Source organism: Staurois parvus, unplaced genomic scaffold (genome assembly GCF_062004578.1).
Source record: "Staurois parvus isolate SC_StPar_1 unplaced genomic scaffold, SC_StPar_1.0 ptg000178l, whole genome shotgun sequence".
NCBI classification, from domain to species: Eukaryota; Metazoa; Chordata; class Amphibia; order Anura; family Ranidae; genus Staurois; species Staurois parvus.
In genome coordinates this window covers 4,145,177-4,160,272 of record NW_028317974.1, presented here as the reverse complement: position 1 = coordinate 4,160,272, position 15,096 = coordinate 4,145,177, and the positions used below count along the sequence as shown (strand labels likewise).

Below are 15,096 nucleotides of genomic sequence, written 5' to 3'. Positions count from 1 at the left end.
AAGGTCAGCTGTTAGTTCTGTCACTCATTATTATTTTTGTTATCTGTCATTGTTCTATATCAGGGGTCTCCAAACTTTCTAAGCAAAGGGCTAGTTTACTGTCCTTGAGACGGTGGGGGGGGGGGGGGGGGGGGGGGTGTTTGGGAGGGCGGACTGCAGCGGCTAGAGTTGAAAAGCCCTGGTATCAGTGCCCCATCATCAGTTTTAATAGGAAGAATAGTGCCCCATTCTTTATATCAGTGAGAAGAATAGTGCGGCATTGTTGATAACAATGAGAAGTATAATGCCCCCTCGATGGTGTCAGTAGAGGGAATGGTGCTCCATCACTGGTGGAATAGTGCCCCAAGGTGGAATAGTGCCCCAAAGGCCAGATAAAGGCAAGCAAAGGGCCACATCTGGCCCCCGAGCCACAGTCTGGAGACCACTGCTCTATATACTATAGTCTCTCCTGCATGTAATGAGATCCTGGAGTATCTCAGTTCTGCCCTCTGTGGGTATCTAAGGGCCAGTTCACAGCAAAGTGCACTACATGGGCTAAAACACACCTTCATTTAATTCATGCTGCATTTTTTTGCACCCCGCTGCAACACACATTGAGGTTGATTTACTAAAGGAAAATAGAGTATGCACCTTGCAAAGTGCCGTTGCACTCTGCAAGAGCAGTTGATCCAGAGATTAGTAATTGAGCAGAAGCTCTGCTGACTTCCAGCATCCAATCACATGCAAGCAAAAACGCAGTTCTTTTTCATTTTCCCTGCATGTGATTGGGTATTGTTTGCAAAATGAAGCTGCACCTCATTTACTAAGCTCTGCAGCAACTGCACTTGCAGAGTGCAACTGCACTTTGCAAAGTGCAAGGTCTATTTGCCTTTAGTAAATCAACACCATTGTGTTTTTGTGGGGATGAATTGGTGTGCTATTCAAAAATGAATTGGACCACTCCTTCTTCCAAGTGCCCCGTCATCAAGCATGGAGCTAAGGGGGCACCCATGTGGTATGCTCTTGACCTGGATTGTGTGCATTAATAGACACACACAGCATCAGTAAGCCACGCTCCTGTTTCCTTCTCACAGGAGTTTGACTGACAACAGCAAGAGCCAATGGCTCCCGCTGCTGCTTTTGTCTCCTGTGAGGCCAGGAGAGCACTGGATCAGTGAGAGGAAGCAGGTAAGTGTTTAAGGTTGGGGGAGGGGTTTAAATAATGGTAAAAAAATATTTAGACTTTGATGTGCAAGCCCAGACAAAATACAAAAAATAATGCCTTGTACCTTTTTTTGTACCTTGCATTCACATTTCCCAATATTTTCCACCTTTCCAAATTGAGAAAGTACAGAAAATAAAGGAAAAAGGAAATCTGTGTGACCGCACTACTGTAGAAATCGCTTTTATTTTGAAAATCGCCAAATAGGGTAATAATATCAAGGAAATAGCAGGAGAGGAGCAGGGGGACCTGTGGAGTGGTATTGCCATCCAGACTTCCTTTATCATCAGCTGTGAGCTGGGCCAGCACCTATTCACGTGGCAGTGTGTGGCTGGCAGACATGAAGCAGTGTTTTCTGTCTTGTTCAGCCACCAAGTGCAGGAAATACGTATTGATCTGTCAGAAAACCAGTAAGCTAAAATCTTGTGAATATATACCAAAAAAAGAAACCTGAAAATGGGGACTTTTGAGGCACAACATAATCATAAAAACATGATTTATTTTGTATCAAAATTCAATATGTAAAATAACTTTCTATTTCACAACAACAGTACTAAAACGTGTAAAAAATGAAAAGTTTAAAATATCAAGGAGCAGCAAATCTCTTTGCATCACTTTAGGCGTTTTGCCATGAAGTGGATCCAGGTGTAGAGGTGGGTGTTGGATACATTTTATTTTGCCCAGCCCCCCATACTCCATTAATACAATGGCTGGTTTTACATGATATATTTACCAGTTAGTAGGAAATTGTTTTGCGGTATGAGGATTATATGAACAGAGGACGGTATAAGCCCACGAGTAGAGGGTCTCTATACCATTCACTTAACATATTTGAAGCCACCTATTTTTGGAGGTAACTTTTCATTTATATGTTTTGATGTATGTATATATTTATGGGTACATTATGTGGCTTGCATACTCTCCTTACCCCCTTTGGGTTTCCAGGAGGTACTGCTCCTGTCCTTTTTGTTTTCTCTCCCCTTTTCCAGTGCACTTACAATATGATGTCCTATTATGCCAGAATGGAAAAATATGTTTTTGTGATTTTTTTGATTGTTTGGATTTGTTCTTATATCAGTACTCAAATGTATATATGGTAATGGCTCCTGAAGAAGTGGATTAAGCCCATGAAACACGTTGAGCCCAAGCCGATAAGAATGAACCCACAGTTTACAAATAATTTGGATCACGTGGAAAAAGATTTGCTGCTCCTTGATATTGTAAACCTTTCGTTTTCTACACATTTTAGTACTGTTGTTGTGAAATAGAATGTTATTTTACATATTGAATTTTGATACAAAATCATGTTTTTATGATTATATTGTGCCTCAAAAGTCCCCATTTTCAGGTCTCTATTTTTGGTATATATTCACAATATTAGGGATGTGGCACTTAAACGCAGATTTTAATATCAATTACCTAAGCTAAAATCTTGTGGGAGGGGGCTGTCAATGTGATATCAAATTCACATTTTTCTTATTACCTTTCATCCATGTCTTATATCAACCAAGCCTCTTTATTCATGCTTGTCCCTTTTGTCCTATAAGGCTGTACAAAGTTTAGTAGATAGCTTAACAAGCCCTGAACCCTAGGTAGAGATATCTTACAACTCTTTTTCAGTTTGTCCAGACCCATGTGCTTTCGTAGGGCATACTGACACTCATCACACATTTGTCATTAACCAGCATGTCTGTATTTATTGTTCTCAGTTTAATTAATCTTTCAATCCCTTTGTAGGACATCATGCCTCGAATAGACAATGACATCAAGCTGGATTTCAAAGATGTGCTACTAAGACCAAAAAGAAGTACACTAAAATCCCGCAGTGAGGTAAATATTTTATTTAAATAGATAATTCATACTAACATTATGTCAGCTCTACACCCAGCCCTTCAATAAAAGTTCACTGAACAAACACATACACATTCTTAATTTGGACTTTCAAGATTAAATGATCAAATAACTGGCCTCTCTGACCCATATCATATGTTATATGGCTTTGTTCACATGGGCTCTTGTTTGTATAAGAGCAGCGTGTAGTAGCAAGCTTCTGCAAAGTATTAGTGAAGATCCCAGTGAGTTTCAAGTGACTTTGTTGCCTTCAAAAATATGTCAGTTCCAATTTCGGGATGTTAAACATAGATCTTTTTTTAATAGATTTTTGTTTATGAAAGGATGTACAAGTGTTGTTGACAAAGTTCAATATGAAGAGCTTATAGCAAATCAGTACATGTAGAAAGTTTATAAGGTAAACAGCCCAGCAGGAGACCATCACTATAGTACAGCAATGGAAATGTCTCAATAAACAGTGCCAACATACCAATGACATGACAGAAATGCCCTTCTTCTTCTGAATTTCAGGTATAGGCTCTCTGTAGAGCTTTCCAATTTTCTAATTTTTTTTCCAATGTGAATTGGTGAGGAATCTTGTACCAAAAAAACAAACAGTCGAGTCCAAATGATGAGGGCTCCAACGGAAGGGGAGGTGATGAAGAGTGTCATGGCTTGGTAGGGAGAGAAAGGACAGGAGGAAGAACTATTTAGGGATAGACTAAATTGTATGGGAGTGGAGGGAGATTGGGAAAGGAGAGGGTGTGTCTCAATTTTGCAACATGGTAGATAGCCATAGCAGCAGTGAAGGTCTTAACTTAAAGAATAAGTTCACCTTTTGGACATAAATAATAAATGCACATTTGTTTGCAGGTAAAAATATGTGCATTTATTATTTTTGTCTGCAGGAGCCTGGAAAGCATTGCATCATTGATCAGTAGATCACTGATGCCATGCAGGTCTCCTGCAGACCTATCAGAATATCTGCGTGTTGTACGGGATGTACGGTTAAGCAAATATACTGACAGGAAGCTTCATTGAACTACCACAGCGCTCCACAGTGCCGTGGTAGTTCATTGAAAGCTACAAGCCGACATCCGCTAAGACTGTCGGACCTATGTGAATGAGTAACGCTGCCATGTGGGTGGAGCCCCACACGGCTGTGCTGCTTTCAAATCTGACAGTACGGGGAGAAGTTGCCCCGTACTATCTGTCGGGGGGGGGCGGCGGGCGTGGCTGCAATTATCGGAACATGTTACATGTTCCACCCTAAAAACGTTCATGTTCCAAAGATTAACTTATTCTTTAAGCACGCCATTGATGACCCTTTTTATTGGCTGGATGACAAAAAAAAAAAAACAATGGATTCCTTCATCCACACATTCAAGTTGTATGGTGGAATCCTCCCTGTTGCACTATGGCATTCTGACAGTGGGACTCCTCCGATCAGAATACGCTGATAAGCAATGCACCTGCAAATTTTCCAGCAGTCCCATGCGAGAGTAATCTATCACTGGATTGACTGCTCACAAATGGGAACAGCCATAGATGGATTGCAAATTGGCCAGTCCTTGCTGAAAGGACTAAATTTCAATCCATCTATGGCCAGCTTAAGCCCCAGTGTGAAGTCAGCATTTTGTATGTACTCTGAAGAGGTTGTGAAGTCTAGCCAGCAGAACCTTCTCTGTTGAAAGGCATCCTTAGTGCTTCTGATTATAGATGTAAGATCTTCCATGTCATGTTGAACACTGATCCTAATGAGAGTGCTGACTGTTACTTTATACAAGCAGCTGTCAGGCTTTCAATAAACTTCAAGTAGTGCTAAAACTTGCTGAAGCCTTCTAGCAGCTTGTTTAAAATGATAGCCATCAATCCTGTTAAGATCAGTGTTTAATCTTTCTAAACTGAAGGTACTTTAAAGGCTTCAACAAAGCTGCTGGAAGCCTTCTGAAAGCATTACTAATGCTTTTGAAAAGCTTGCACTGCATATTACGCTTACACCAATAAGTGAACATTAAAATAAAGAGTATTTTTCTTTTGTGACTATTGCCTAAAGTGAACTTTCACTTTGCCTGCTTGCAAGGAGCAAATATAAATTGGTGGGACTTGCAGGCATGGGAACATGTGACCTCATCCCCTTCATTACACATAAAATTGCTGTTGCTTGTTGATTGACCACTCATGCATCCAGTGTTTTCACACTGGGGCAGGGAGAGAGTCTTCAGCCGTATGTAAACTCGAATGCACAGAGCTAACTCTCTTTCCTGATGGCTGATTTGAGTGGTGAGGGTTAAGGGAAGTTAAGTATACGCTGTTGGTAGGGCTACCATTGGGTTGAACCCGTTGTAACTAGGCACAGCAGCCAGGATGAGAAATGGTGTAAGCTATAAGCTGTGCTGCTTAGAGCTTACACTTTCCCTCTCCACCCCCTCCCCCAGGTGACAACATAGGGGTCTAATGTTTAGCAAACCAGAGCTTCACTTTCATTTACACTTTTGAAGAGGTGTCATATGGAATTCTATTTTATCAAAGATTTTAGCTAACTTCCACATTTTTACCTGCTTCTCTTCTGAAGACATACTGTAACAAAATCACTTTTTTTCAAGCTATTGACACGAACAAATAGGTCTATAGGGAGGATGTTAACTTTGATCGGTAGTTCTGCTTTTATCATTTAATTCTCTCAGGTACTTTGGAATATGCTGGATGCTGGCTTGCAATATAATAATACTGCACAATTGTGAATTTCTCATTTTAATCCTTTGTTGGAACAGCATAAGAAGCATTAGTAGTATAATTGGGCATTTAAAAAAGTAGCTTCTCCCCTGCACCAGGCTTTTCCGTTTTTAGATGATCAGGGATATGGCTGGTGCAGGATAAATAATTCTGCTGTAGAATAATTAATTTATATTACTGTTTCTCTAAAACGCTAATGCTACACAAATCCCTAGAGTTACAGGAATAATGTTATTTTTGGTGCTGAATTGCACATATAGATGTTGCTGCGTGTGCCGTAAGTGTAATTCTAAATTATTTTGTATTTTTATGATCATAAAATTGTTTAGCATAAACTGTTAAACATTGAACAAATATAATCATGAAATATCCTTTTCCACCTTCTGTATACTAATACTTTTTGTCTTGCAGGTGGAGCTCACCCGTGCATTTTCATTCAGGAACTCAGGCAAAAGCTACCAAGGGATTCCTATAATTGCTGCCAATATGGACACCGTGGGGACCTTTGAGATGGCGAGAGCCTTGTGCAAAGTGAGGGACAGGCTTGAATGCTTAAATTGTGTACTGTCATAGATTTAATAGTCATCAGGGATTTAAAACAACAAGTAATAATCTTTAACCTCCCTGGCGGTATGATTATTTTAGATTTTTGGTGCTGAAAGCGGTACCATTTTTTTGCATGGAATTATGTTTTTTTTTTTTTATTGTAGGCCTGTAATTTAGGAATAACTCACTGAAATCTGTCCGAACAAGAGTCTAGTAAACATTCCGGATATGATAAAACTATGATAAAAACTATAATTTAATAAATAATCATAAAAGATAATAATATAATAATAAATTTAATTAAATAATATAATCAAACCAAAAACACTGAAATTTGAAATATAGCGCCAAGTTCGCACATCGCTGAGCAAAGTCGCAAAATCGTTTTCAGTGTCTGATGATGAATTTCCCCACGAATCATTATCACTCAATTCTGCAAGTGGTTCTGATTTACTATCGCTGTTCTCTAGCTGGTCTAAAACAGCTTTTGACATAAAGGGACGCTTTTTGGACGCCATGGACTTTCCTAAGTTTCCAGGCAGAAAGAACAGTAAAAATGCAGGCAGGGCGCAGGACAAAGCAGTAGGGACAAAATGTATGTGAAAAGTTTTGAAACAGCAATGTTTTACTATGTAATAATTATTTTAAAAAAAAATGACTTTTTTAAAAATTTCAAATTTGCCGTCGCACGTCCGGACGTCACAGGGAAGGGAACACGGAAGCCAGATGCCGGCATCGGCCGGAGGAGATGGCCGGGGACGCTGCAGGGGACACATCGCGGGAGCGAAGGACAAGGTAAGTGCTGCAGGGACCCCCTGAGCAACGCTGCATGGTAAGCCCGAGTGTAGCTCGGGGTTACCGCTTTTGGTACTGAAACTTTACCCCGAGCTACACTCGGGAATACCGCTAAGGAGGTTAAGGAAATAACTTCATCATAATAATGCAAAAAATAACAAAATTTGTCACTCTTTATGCTTAATCTTCAGAAGACACTTGCAAGGCACAGTATAGTACTGTCTCCCAACTAATAAAAATAATGCTTCATTAGTGTTAGTTCTTAAAGCCCATTTGAAAGGTGAAGCCTCCCTATTTATTACTATAATGCAGTAATTCTATGTATACAATAACAAATATGCTCTTCTTTCTGTGTAATCTTTATATACTGCAGCAGGTTTAAATTCCTTTGAACGAATGAATACTAGAGTCTCTAGAATTCTTAAAATAACACAAATATTCTTCATAGTTTTACTAATATTGGCCCTACACTCCTCCTCCCATCTTTGTTTCCTTTCTCCCTGCCCCCTGTGCTCCCTTTAACCCTTTTTTTCTGACTGGGACTCCTGCTGCATTCATCCCACCCCTTTTTTTGTCATCTTCTGTGCCTCCTTTTCTTTACCTTTCTTGCTCACCCTCACCCTTACCCAAATCTACCACTCCCACACTCCTTGGGCCCCAAAGAGTGCACTCTGTCATTTGGCATCAAGTTGTACTGTTTACATTCTCCAAGGGCCCGATATCCATCACTTTGACTACTTACCTGCTATTTATAGATGGTGGCTGGTAGAACAGGATTTTATACACATTCCCAGTCTACCCCGTCTACTTTTTACAAGTTCTACCAGGTGGTCGTACAACCTCATCTGATGCCAGGTTTCGATATAAAGTTTTCTGCTTTCTTTGGCCTGATATTGCTTACCCCTCAGTTTGACTGCTTTTGGATGCCCTGAAGTTTTAAGACTTCCAGTGTTCCATAATGGACAAGAATGAAAATAGGACTTTTTTACTCACTGAAAAATCCTTTCTTGGGAGTCCATTGAGGGCAAAGGAAGTCCTAAATCTTTGGATTATACTGCTGCCCACAGGAGGGTTGAACTCTGCCAAACAAAACAAACAGCATGCCTTGGTTTTGTTGCAAAACAGTATGTTTAGCATGATCATAGGCACAAAGCTGTTGGATCTCTGACACTTAATGGACTCAAAGTAAAGGATCTTTAAAACAAAATCAATTTTATTACTGTATATGTGCCAGACAGCATTACAGTAATAAATAAAGTGAGGCTTCAATGGGGCTTTAAAGAATTCGTAAACCCAACATTTCATTTTCCTGATATGTGCCTGCTGTACCATGTACTTCTATGATTGCTTCCTTTGTGTGAAATCCGTGGTGTTCCTGCCAGTCCCCCTGGGTTCCTATTAAAAACTGACCACACTAGGCATGAGAGCAGTCATGGTGACTGTTCTGGCTGAGCTAAGATTTCCAATGGTCAAACTTCTGCTCACACACCCCCTCTGTGCAGCGATTCCCTGGGAAAACCAGTGAGCTGCTGTTTTTCCTCCCCTAGCTCCTTATACAGCTGAGAAAAGAGGGTTTGTGATCATTTATAAAATGGTAAAAAGGGTATTTATCATTTTTTTATATGCATACACAAACGTTTTTCCTTTCATTTCTATTTTAAACTGAATGGGTTGGTTACAAGTTACAAGAGGGTTCACATATACCTGAATATGAGGACCTAACTAAACTATCCAATCAATTTGTATCCAATCAGGCTGGCCCTTGTACTACATAGATGTGGTAGATCAATAAAGATCATACAATCAGATTGTGACGTGTCTGGTGAGCTTTAGAAGAAGAAAGAAAAATTGGTCTTGCTAAAGATATTTCTTAAAAGAATGATTTCAGAAAAAAAACACGCATTTCCTCTAAATGGAGCATCATTTTATTATGATGCAGCCCTGTCACATTTGTGCTATGGGAATGAGCAATCTTTTCAGCAGGAATATTTGTTACGGCTAATGTAAAAACAATACAAAACACATAAAATTCTTGGAATTAAATGTTTATTTTCATGTTCTTTAACCCCTTGACAGTGATGATTCTGTGCAGTCGAATAACTGAATACAATCAGTACTGTGAATTCACATTCATCTTCTTATTTCCCTTCAGTTTTCTCTGTTCACAGCAATACATAAGCATTATTCAGCTGAGCAGTGGAAGCAGTTTGCTTGTGACTATCCGGAATGTCTAGACGTGAGTGACAAATTCTTCTAGTTTTCTTCAAATACTTGCTTCTGCAGTCTACCGCTGTCCTTCTATCCAATCAGCAGCACCTTTTTCTCTTATGTACAGCTTTAGTTGTGAATATATTGCTCTGCATGTTCTGCAGAACGTGGCTGTGAGCTCTGGCACTGGGCAGTCAGATTTTCAGCACCTGGAGAATGTTTTATCTGCTGTCCCTCAAGTTCGTTATATATGCCTGGATGTGGCTAATGGCTATTCTGAGCAGTTTGTCCAACACGTGAAGGATGTAAGAGCCAGGTTTCCTAAACATACAATCATGGTGAGAAAACATGACTATCTCTCTATAGCCAAATTTTGAATACTCGCTATTTCTGCCCTAACTTCTTCCTACTCACAAGGTGCTTTCTGTCTTCAGGCTGGAAATGTGGTTACTGGAGAGATGGTGGAGGAATTAATTCTTTCAGGTGCAGATATTATCAAAGTTGGAATAGGACCAGGTACTAACTACTTTTACTGTAGCATATTCAGGTAGCCTAAAGGTTCCCTTTAACCACTTGCCCTCCAGAGGATTTACTCCCCTTCCTGACCAGGCCATTTTTTGCAATACGGCGATGCATTTTAACTGACAATTGCGCAATCATGCAACACTGCACCCAAAAGAAGTCTATGTCCTTTTTATTTCCACAAATGGAGCTTTCTTTCGGTGGTATTTGATTGCCTCTGCATTTTTTTTTTGCGCTATAAACAAAAAAATCCTAACAATTTTGAGAAATAAACAATATTTTTGACATTTTGCTATTAAACATGTCCAGTAAAAAATTTTAAAAATCAAATGTCATAAATTTAGTCCAAAATGTATTCTGCTACGTCTTTGTTAAAAAACCAAATCCCAATATGTGTAAATTAATTGGTTTACGTGAAAGTTATAGCGTCTACAAATTGCGGTATAGATACTGGTATTTTTATTTTATACTAGTAATACCGGTGGTCAGCGACTTATAGCAGGACTGCGGCAGGCATTCTGACACTGGGGGGGGAACTGACTAACTGTTACTGACATCCCCAGTGACACTAATACAGTGATCATTGTTAATGAAAAGCACTCACACTGTACTAATGACTGGGCAGGAAGGGGTTAACATCTGGGGCAATCAAAGGGTTAACTGTGTGCTGTTTTTCTGTGAGCTGTGTGTGTGTTTTACAGTGTAAGCACATTGCTTTGTATTGCTCTGCTATGCCCCCCCCTACCTAGGAAATGCAAAAACACATATATATGCATGATTTTGTACAGCCCTGCCGCCCTGTAGCAGTGTTTCTGCTATAGGGTGGCAGGCAGGTGGTTAACAGTCATTAGTTTACAGGCTTTTAGGAGTCAACTGCACAATTGAGTTTTAGTAGCATAATGATCATTGCACAATGGTCATTGCATGTTGGTCGCTGTGCTTACATCCACACAATTAGAAATCATCTATTGGAATAAGTACTTATTCATGCTGTACTCTGCAAAAGGTTACATACAGTAAAACTATATCATTACATTTCAATGTTACTTGTGCCTCAATGGATCTTAATAATTATCTTAAGCACTGGGATAGCTCATATTTGATCTTGTTATTTATACACCACTTGGATTTCCTAGATATGATTTCCTATCACATGTGATTCTCTGTTGCTATTCATCCTTTCATTTTTCTTTTTTGCCATTCAGGATCTGTCTGCACCACCAGAAAAAAGACAGGTGTTGGATACCCACAGCTAAGTGCAGTCATTGAGTGTGCAGATGCAGCACATGGGCTTAATGGCCATATTATATCAGTACGTATAAATAAATGTATTAATACATACTTCCATTACTATTTTTCATATTAATAAAACCATACAATGAGGGGGGACTGTCAAATGCATGTGAAGACTGAAAGTGCATGTCTGGGAAAAATACATAAATAAACATATTCGGTACATCTCTGTAATACATGCACACGTGTATATCCCTTTAAAAATGCTACAACAACAGAAGAATACCTGTAAATCTGCAAGAAATTCACTGAGCTCATAACTTCATCTTTGAGCTGATAACACAATGGGGTTGATTTACTAAAACTGGAGAGTGCAAAATCTGGTGTTGCTCTGCATAGAAACCAATTAGCTTCCAGGTTTTTCTTGTCAAAGTTTAACTGAACAAGCTGAAGTTAGAAGCTGCTTGGCTACCATACACAGCTGCACCAGAATTTGCACTCTCCAGTTTTAATAAATCAACCCCAATACCTCTGATATACTGAAATCCCAGAAAGTGTTGACAGCCTTGCCCAGTTCCCCTTTGCTATACTAAAGAACATCTCCCCTCTCCCCCCTTAACATATAGGGAAGACAACAAGCTCAAGTTTAGTACACAATGGTTTTCTGGCAGATCAACAAGTATTAACCAGAACTTTGCTTCTGACACCCACAAGAAGAATTTCAATGGTGTATAATACTGATTTATAAAATATTATAATTAATTAGTTCATACAGATAAAAGTACATACAATAAATTCCCATGTTAAGGAGCGTTCTTAGTTCTTCACATATATTTTAATAATTGTTTTATGCAGGAAACACGTAAATAATTGAACACATACTGTGTTTTTCAGGATGGTGGCTGCGCTTGTCCAGGAGATGTTGCAAAAGCCTTTGGTGAGTTGTGCTAAACTAAAAATGTTTTTTTCTATTAACACTGCAGTGTCAATACCGACATCAGTATTCATTGCTTTCAACCAAAACATATTATGGGAAATGTCAGCTGTAAAATTCCCCTTTTGTTTCTATAATATGCTGTGGCACAGAGTATTTCAGATCAGGCCACTGATAGGCATAGTCTAGAAAGGCCAGGAAACACAGTCTTTGCAATTAAATGAGCAGATCAAGACTTTTTATATTTATATATTTAGTAATACCAACATCATGTGAGCAAAACAGTGCAGTATAGAACAAATAGTAGAGTAGCAACATATCTTCAGTTGTACACTTTCAGACACTGATTGATAAATAACTTGCATCTCATAAGAACATGGAAGAAATGTTGCCTGATCTTCTGTGCCCAAAACGGAATACTTCTCTTGGTTGGTGGCAGATTGTTTACAGTGGCATTAGCACGTGTGACAGTTGGTACACTTTATGATATATTTAACATCAATCAATAGGCTGTGTAAGCTTTGTGAATTGAACCTAATATGATATTTGGTGGAAGAATGAGGGCCCTGCTTGTTAAAGCTTTATCAAAAAGATTGTATTGCCTGTCCATAAATTAAAATTTTTGTTTTAGTAAAATACTATTGTGCTTTAGAGTATGTGATTATTACAAATTGTAGCAATTTGTTGGCAATGTTTTCAAAGCTATAAAAAGACAAGTAGAGATGCTTTAAAAGATGCAGAACATTTGTACTTTGCTTTCACATTAGATAAAACATATTTTGATATATTTTCAAACGGAACATAAATTACTTTATCTTGTGAAATGAATGTAATGATTTAATGTGTTTTTTTTTTTCCAGGAGCTGGAGCTGATTTTGTCATGTTAGGGGGGATGCTGTCTGGACATACAGAGTCTGGAGGAGAAACCATTGAGAAGGATGGAAAGAAATATAAGCTTTTCTATGGCATGAGTTCAGAAACCGCAATGAAGAGACATGCAGGTGGAGTGGCAGAGTACAGGTGACTATGAATTTCTTTTCTGTCAGCTCATCATTAAGAAAGCCCTGGATTAAAGTGACTCTGTGACCAACAGGATAAAAGAAAAATAAGCACCCTGCAGAAAAGATCATTAATGCTTACCTGTCTAACAGGCAATCTGTTCAAGGACTACTACCACCAGAATCTTCAGTATCTGAAACACTTTAGGGAGTGTCGGAAGCCTGTTCTCCCACTGTGCTCCATGATTCTATCCACTGCCTCTTAGTCACTAGGACACAGTAGTTACATAGGGCCAATGGATGGAACCACAGTGTTGTACTGTGCCATATGCAGAAGACTCAGGTGGCTGTAGCCAAAGAAACCAAGGATAGGTTTCTATGCCTGCCACAGAGGTAAATATTAAAGTGTATGTAAACTCTAATAGTGAACTTTTTATTTCCCCCCTTTTGGTCTGTTTAATATAGCATTGAAAGTGTTTTGTTATATCAGTTTAATAACTCCAAGGAAATACATGTTAATCCTGCCAGAAATCCAGTAAGCAACTTCCTGTTTTTTCTGCCTATTTTGACTATTGCCAGTTAACATTGTTCCCAATTTGCTCTGTGGAATACACAACAACTCTCTCCTTTGTTCTGAAGGGGGGAGGGGGGGGGGGGCTGTAATCTTAACACACTACCTATCTTGAGGAGACAACATTGCTCTTCCATAAATATACAGTTTAATACTGTAGATATTGTTACTCTTGGACAGGAAGTGTATTTCTGGCAGAAATACCGGTTGAAAATAAAGGGGTAAAAGCTTGAAGAAAGAAACCTTATGCAGCTATAACATCTAAGATAAAGTAAGATAAAGAAATAAAGCTCCAACATAGTACATTGCTGTTCTTGGGTCTGGGTACACTTTATTGCTTTCTATTAGCAGGGTGCTTTTTCCAAGAAAATGTATTGACAACTGAGTCACTTTAAAGCTGATGCATAAAACATTATGAACTTAATATGTTCTTTTATTGATCAGAGCTTCTGAGGGGAAAACTGTCGAAGTTCCTTTCCGGGGGGATGTTGAAGAAACAATTAAAGATATACTTGGAGGAATTCGGTCTACCTGCACATACGTAGGGGCAGGCAAGCTGAAGGAACTAAGCCGCAGGACAACCTTTATTAGAGTGACCCAGCAACTTAATCCCATGTTCAGTAACCCTTGATGACAATAAGCACCATCTTAAATTTTTTGGTTAAAAACATTTTATTTCTCTACAGCCTTAGTTACATTACTTAACTATAAAAGTATGTCCCACATTGTGCAGGCTGCTAGATTCTGTAGAAATCTTCACCACAGGGATTCCCTGTCCTCTTCCTGCTCCTAAACTTTGGGCACCATGGGGTTAGCAGCTTCGGGTCTCCAGGTTCAGCTGCACTAAAGATGATTTGACAGGGACATACCCCCTACTGCCCTTCCTCCATTGAGAAAAGTAATTTAACTTATTACAGTTTCTGTAACATGATCTGTGAATGGGGAAGCATATCCAGTGACTGATCAAACTCTTCCCCCATTCATAGATTGTGTTAAAGGCAATGTAATCAAGGGAGGAACTTCTCTCAATGGAGGTGTGTTTCCATTGGAAACATCTTTATTGCAAATGAGCCTGGAGACCTGAAGTTGTTAACCCCTACAGCTCCAGACGTTCAACAGCAGAAGGAGGACAGGGAATATTTTTAGCAAATCCTGCAGCTCTGCACATTGTAGGACATACTTCTTTACATGTAGGTAACGTAACTAAAACTGTAGAGAAAACTATGTTTTTATTTAGCTAAACTTCAGCTTTACTTGATGTCTTTTATGCCAAACTTAATAAATACACATAATAGGGCTAAAATTTCTATTGTTACATTCACATTTTATGAATGACACACGCTTTCACCATTCCATTCATCATCTCTTCCTAGATGCCACCAAATGTGCTACTAAGTTTTATGTGTTATAAATGCTTGTAACATGAACCTTTACATGAATCATTCAAGTTTTGAAAATATTTATGAATTCATGTACTCTGTGCATAGTTGAACATATTTAAAATAAACATTTTAACTGTAAA

The 15,096-nt window shown here is 38.9% G+C and overlaps 1 protein-coding gene across 1 annotated transcript in view; it reads left to right on the top strand.

Annotated features, from left to right (window-relative positions):
- Window positions 1-15,096, top strand: part of GMPR2 (guanosine monophosphate reductase 2) — a 19,431-nt gene extending 4,335 nt beyond the window's left edge. The window contains exons 2-10 of the mRNA XM_089677166.1: window positions 2,939-3,031; window positions 6,179-6,298; window positions 9,261-9,344; window positions 9,481-9,654; window positions 9,751-9,832; window positions 11,044-11,150; window positions 11,966-12,008; window positions 12,866-13,025; window positions 14,019-15,096. Of these exons, the coding sequence (XP_089533292.1) occupies window positions 2,945-3,031; window positions 6,179-6,298; window positions 9,261-9,344; window positions 9,481-9,654; window positions 9,751-9,832; window positions 11,044-11,150; window positions 11,966-12,008; window positions 12,866-13,025; window positions 14,019-14,205 (1,044 nt within the window). The 5' untranslated portion in view covers window positions 2,939-2,944 and the 3' untranslated portion in view covers window positions 14,206-15,096. The remainder of the gene's footprint in view (window positions 1-2,938; window positions 3,032-6,178; window positions 6,299-9,260; window positions 9,345-9,480; window positions 9,655-9,750; window positions 9,833-11,043; window positions 11,151-11,965; window positions 12,009-12,865; window positions 13,026-14,018) is intronic.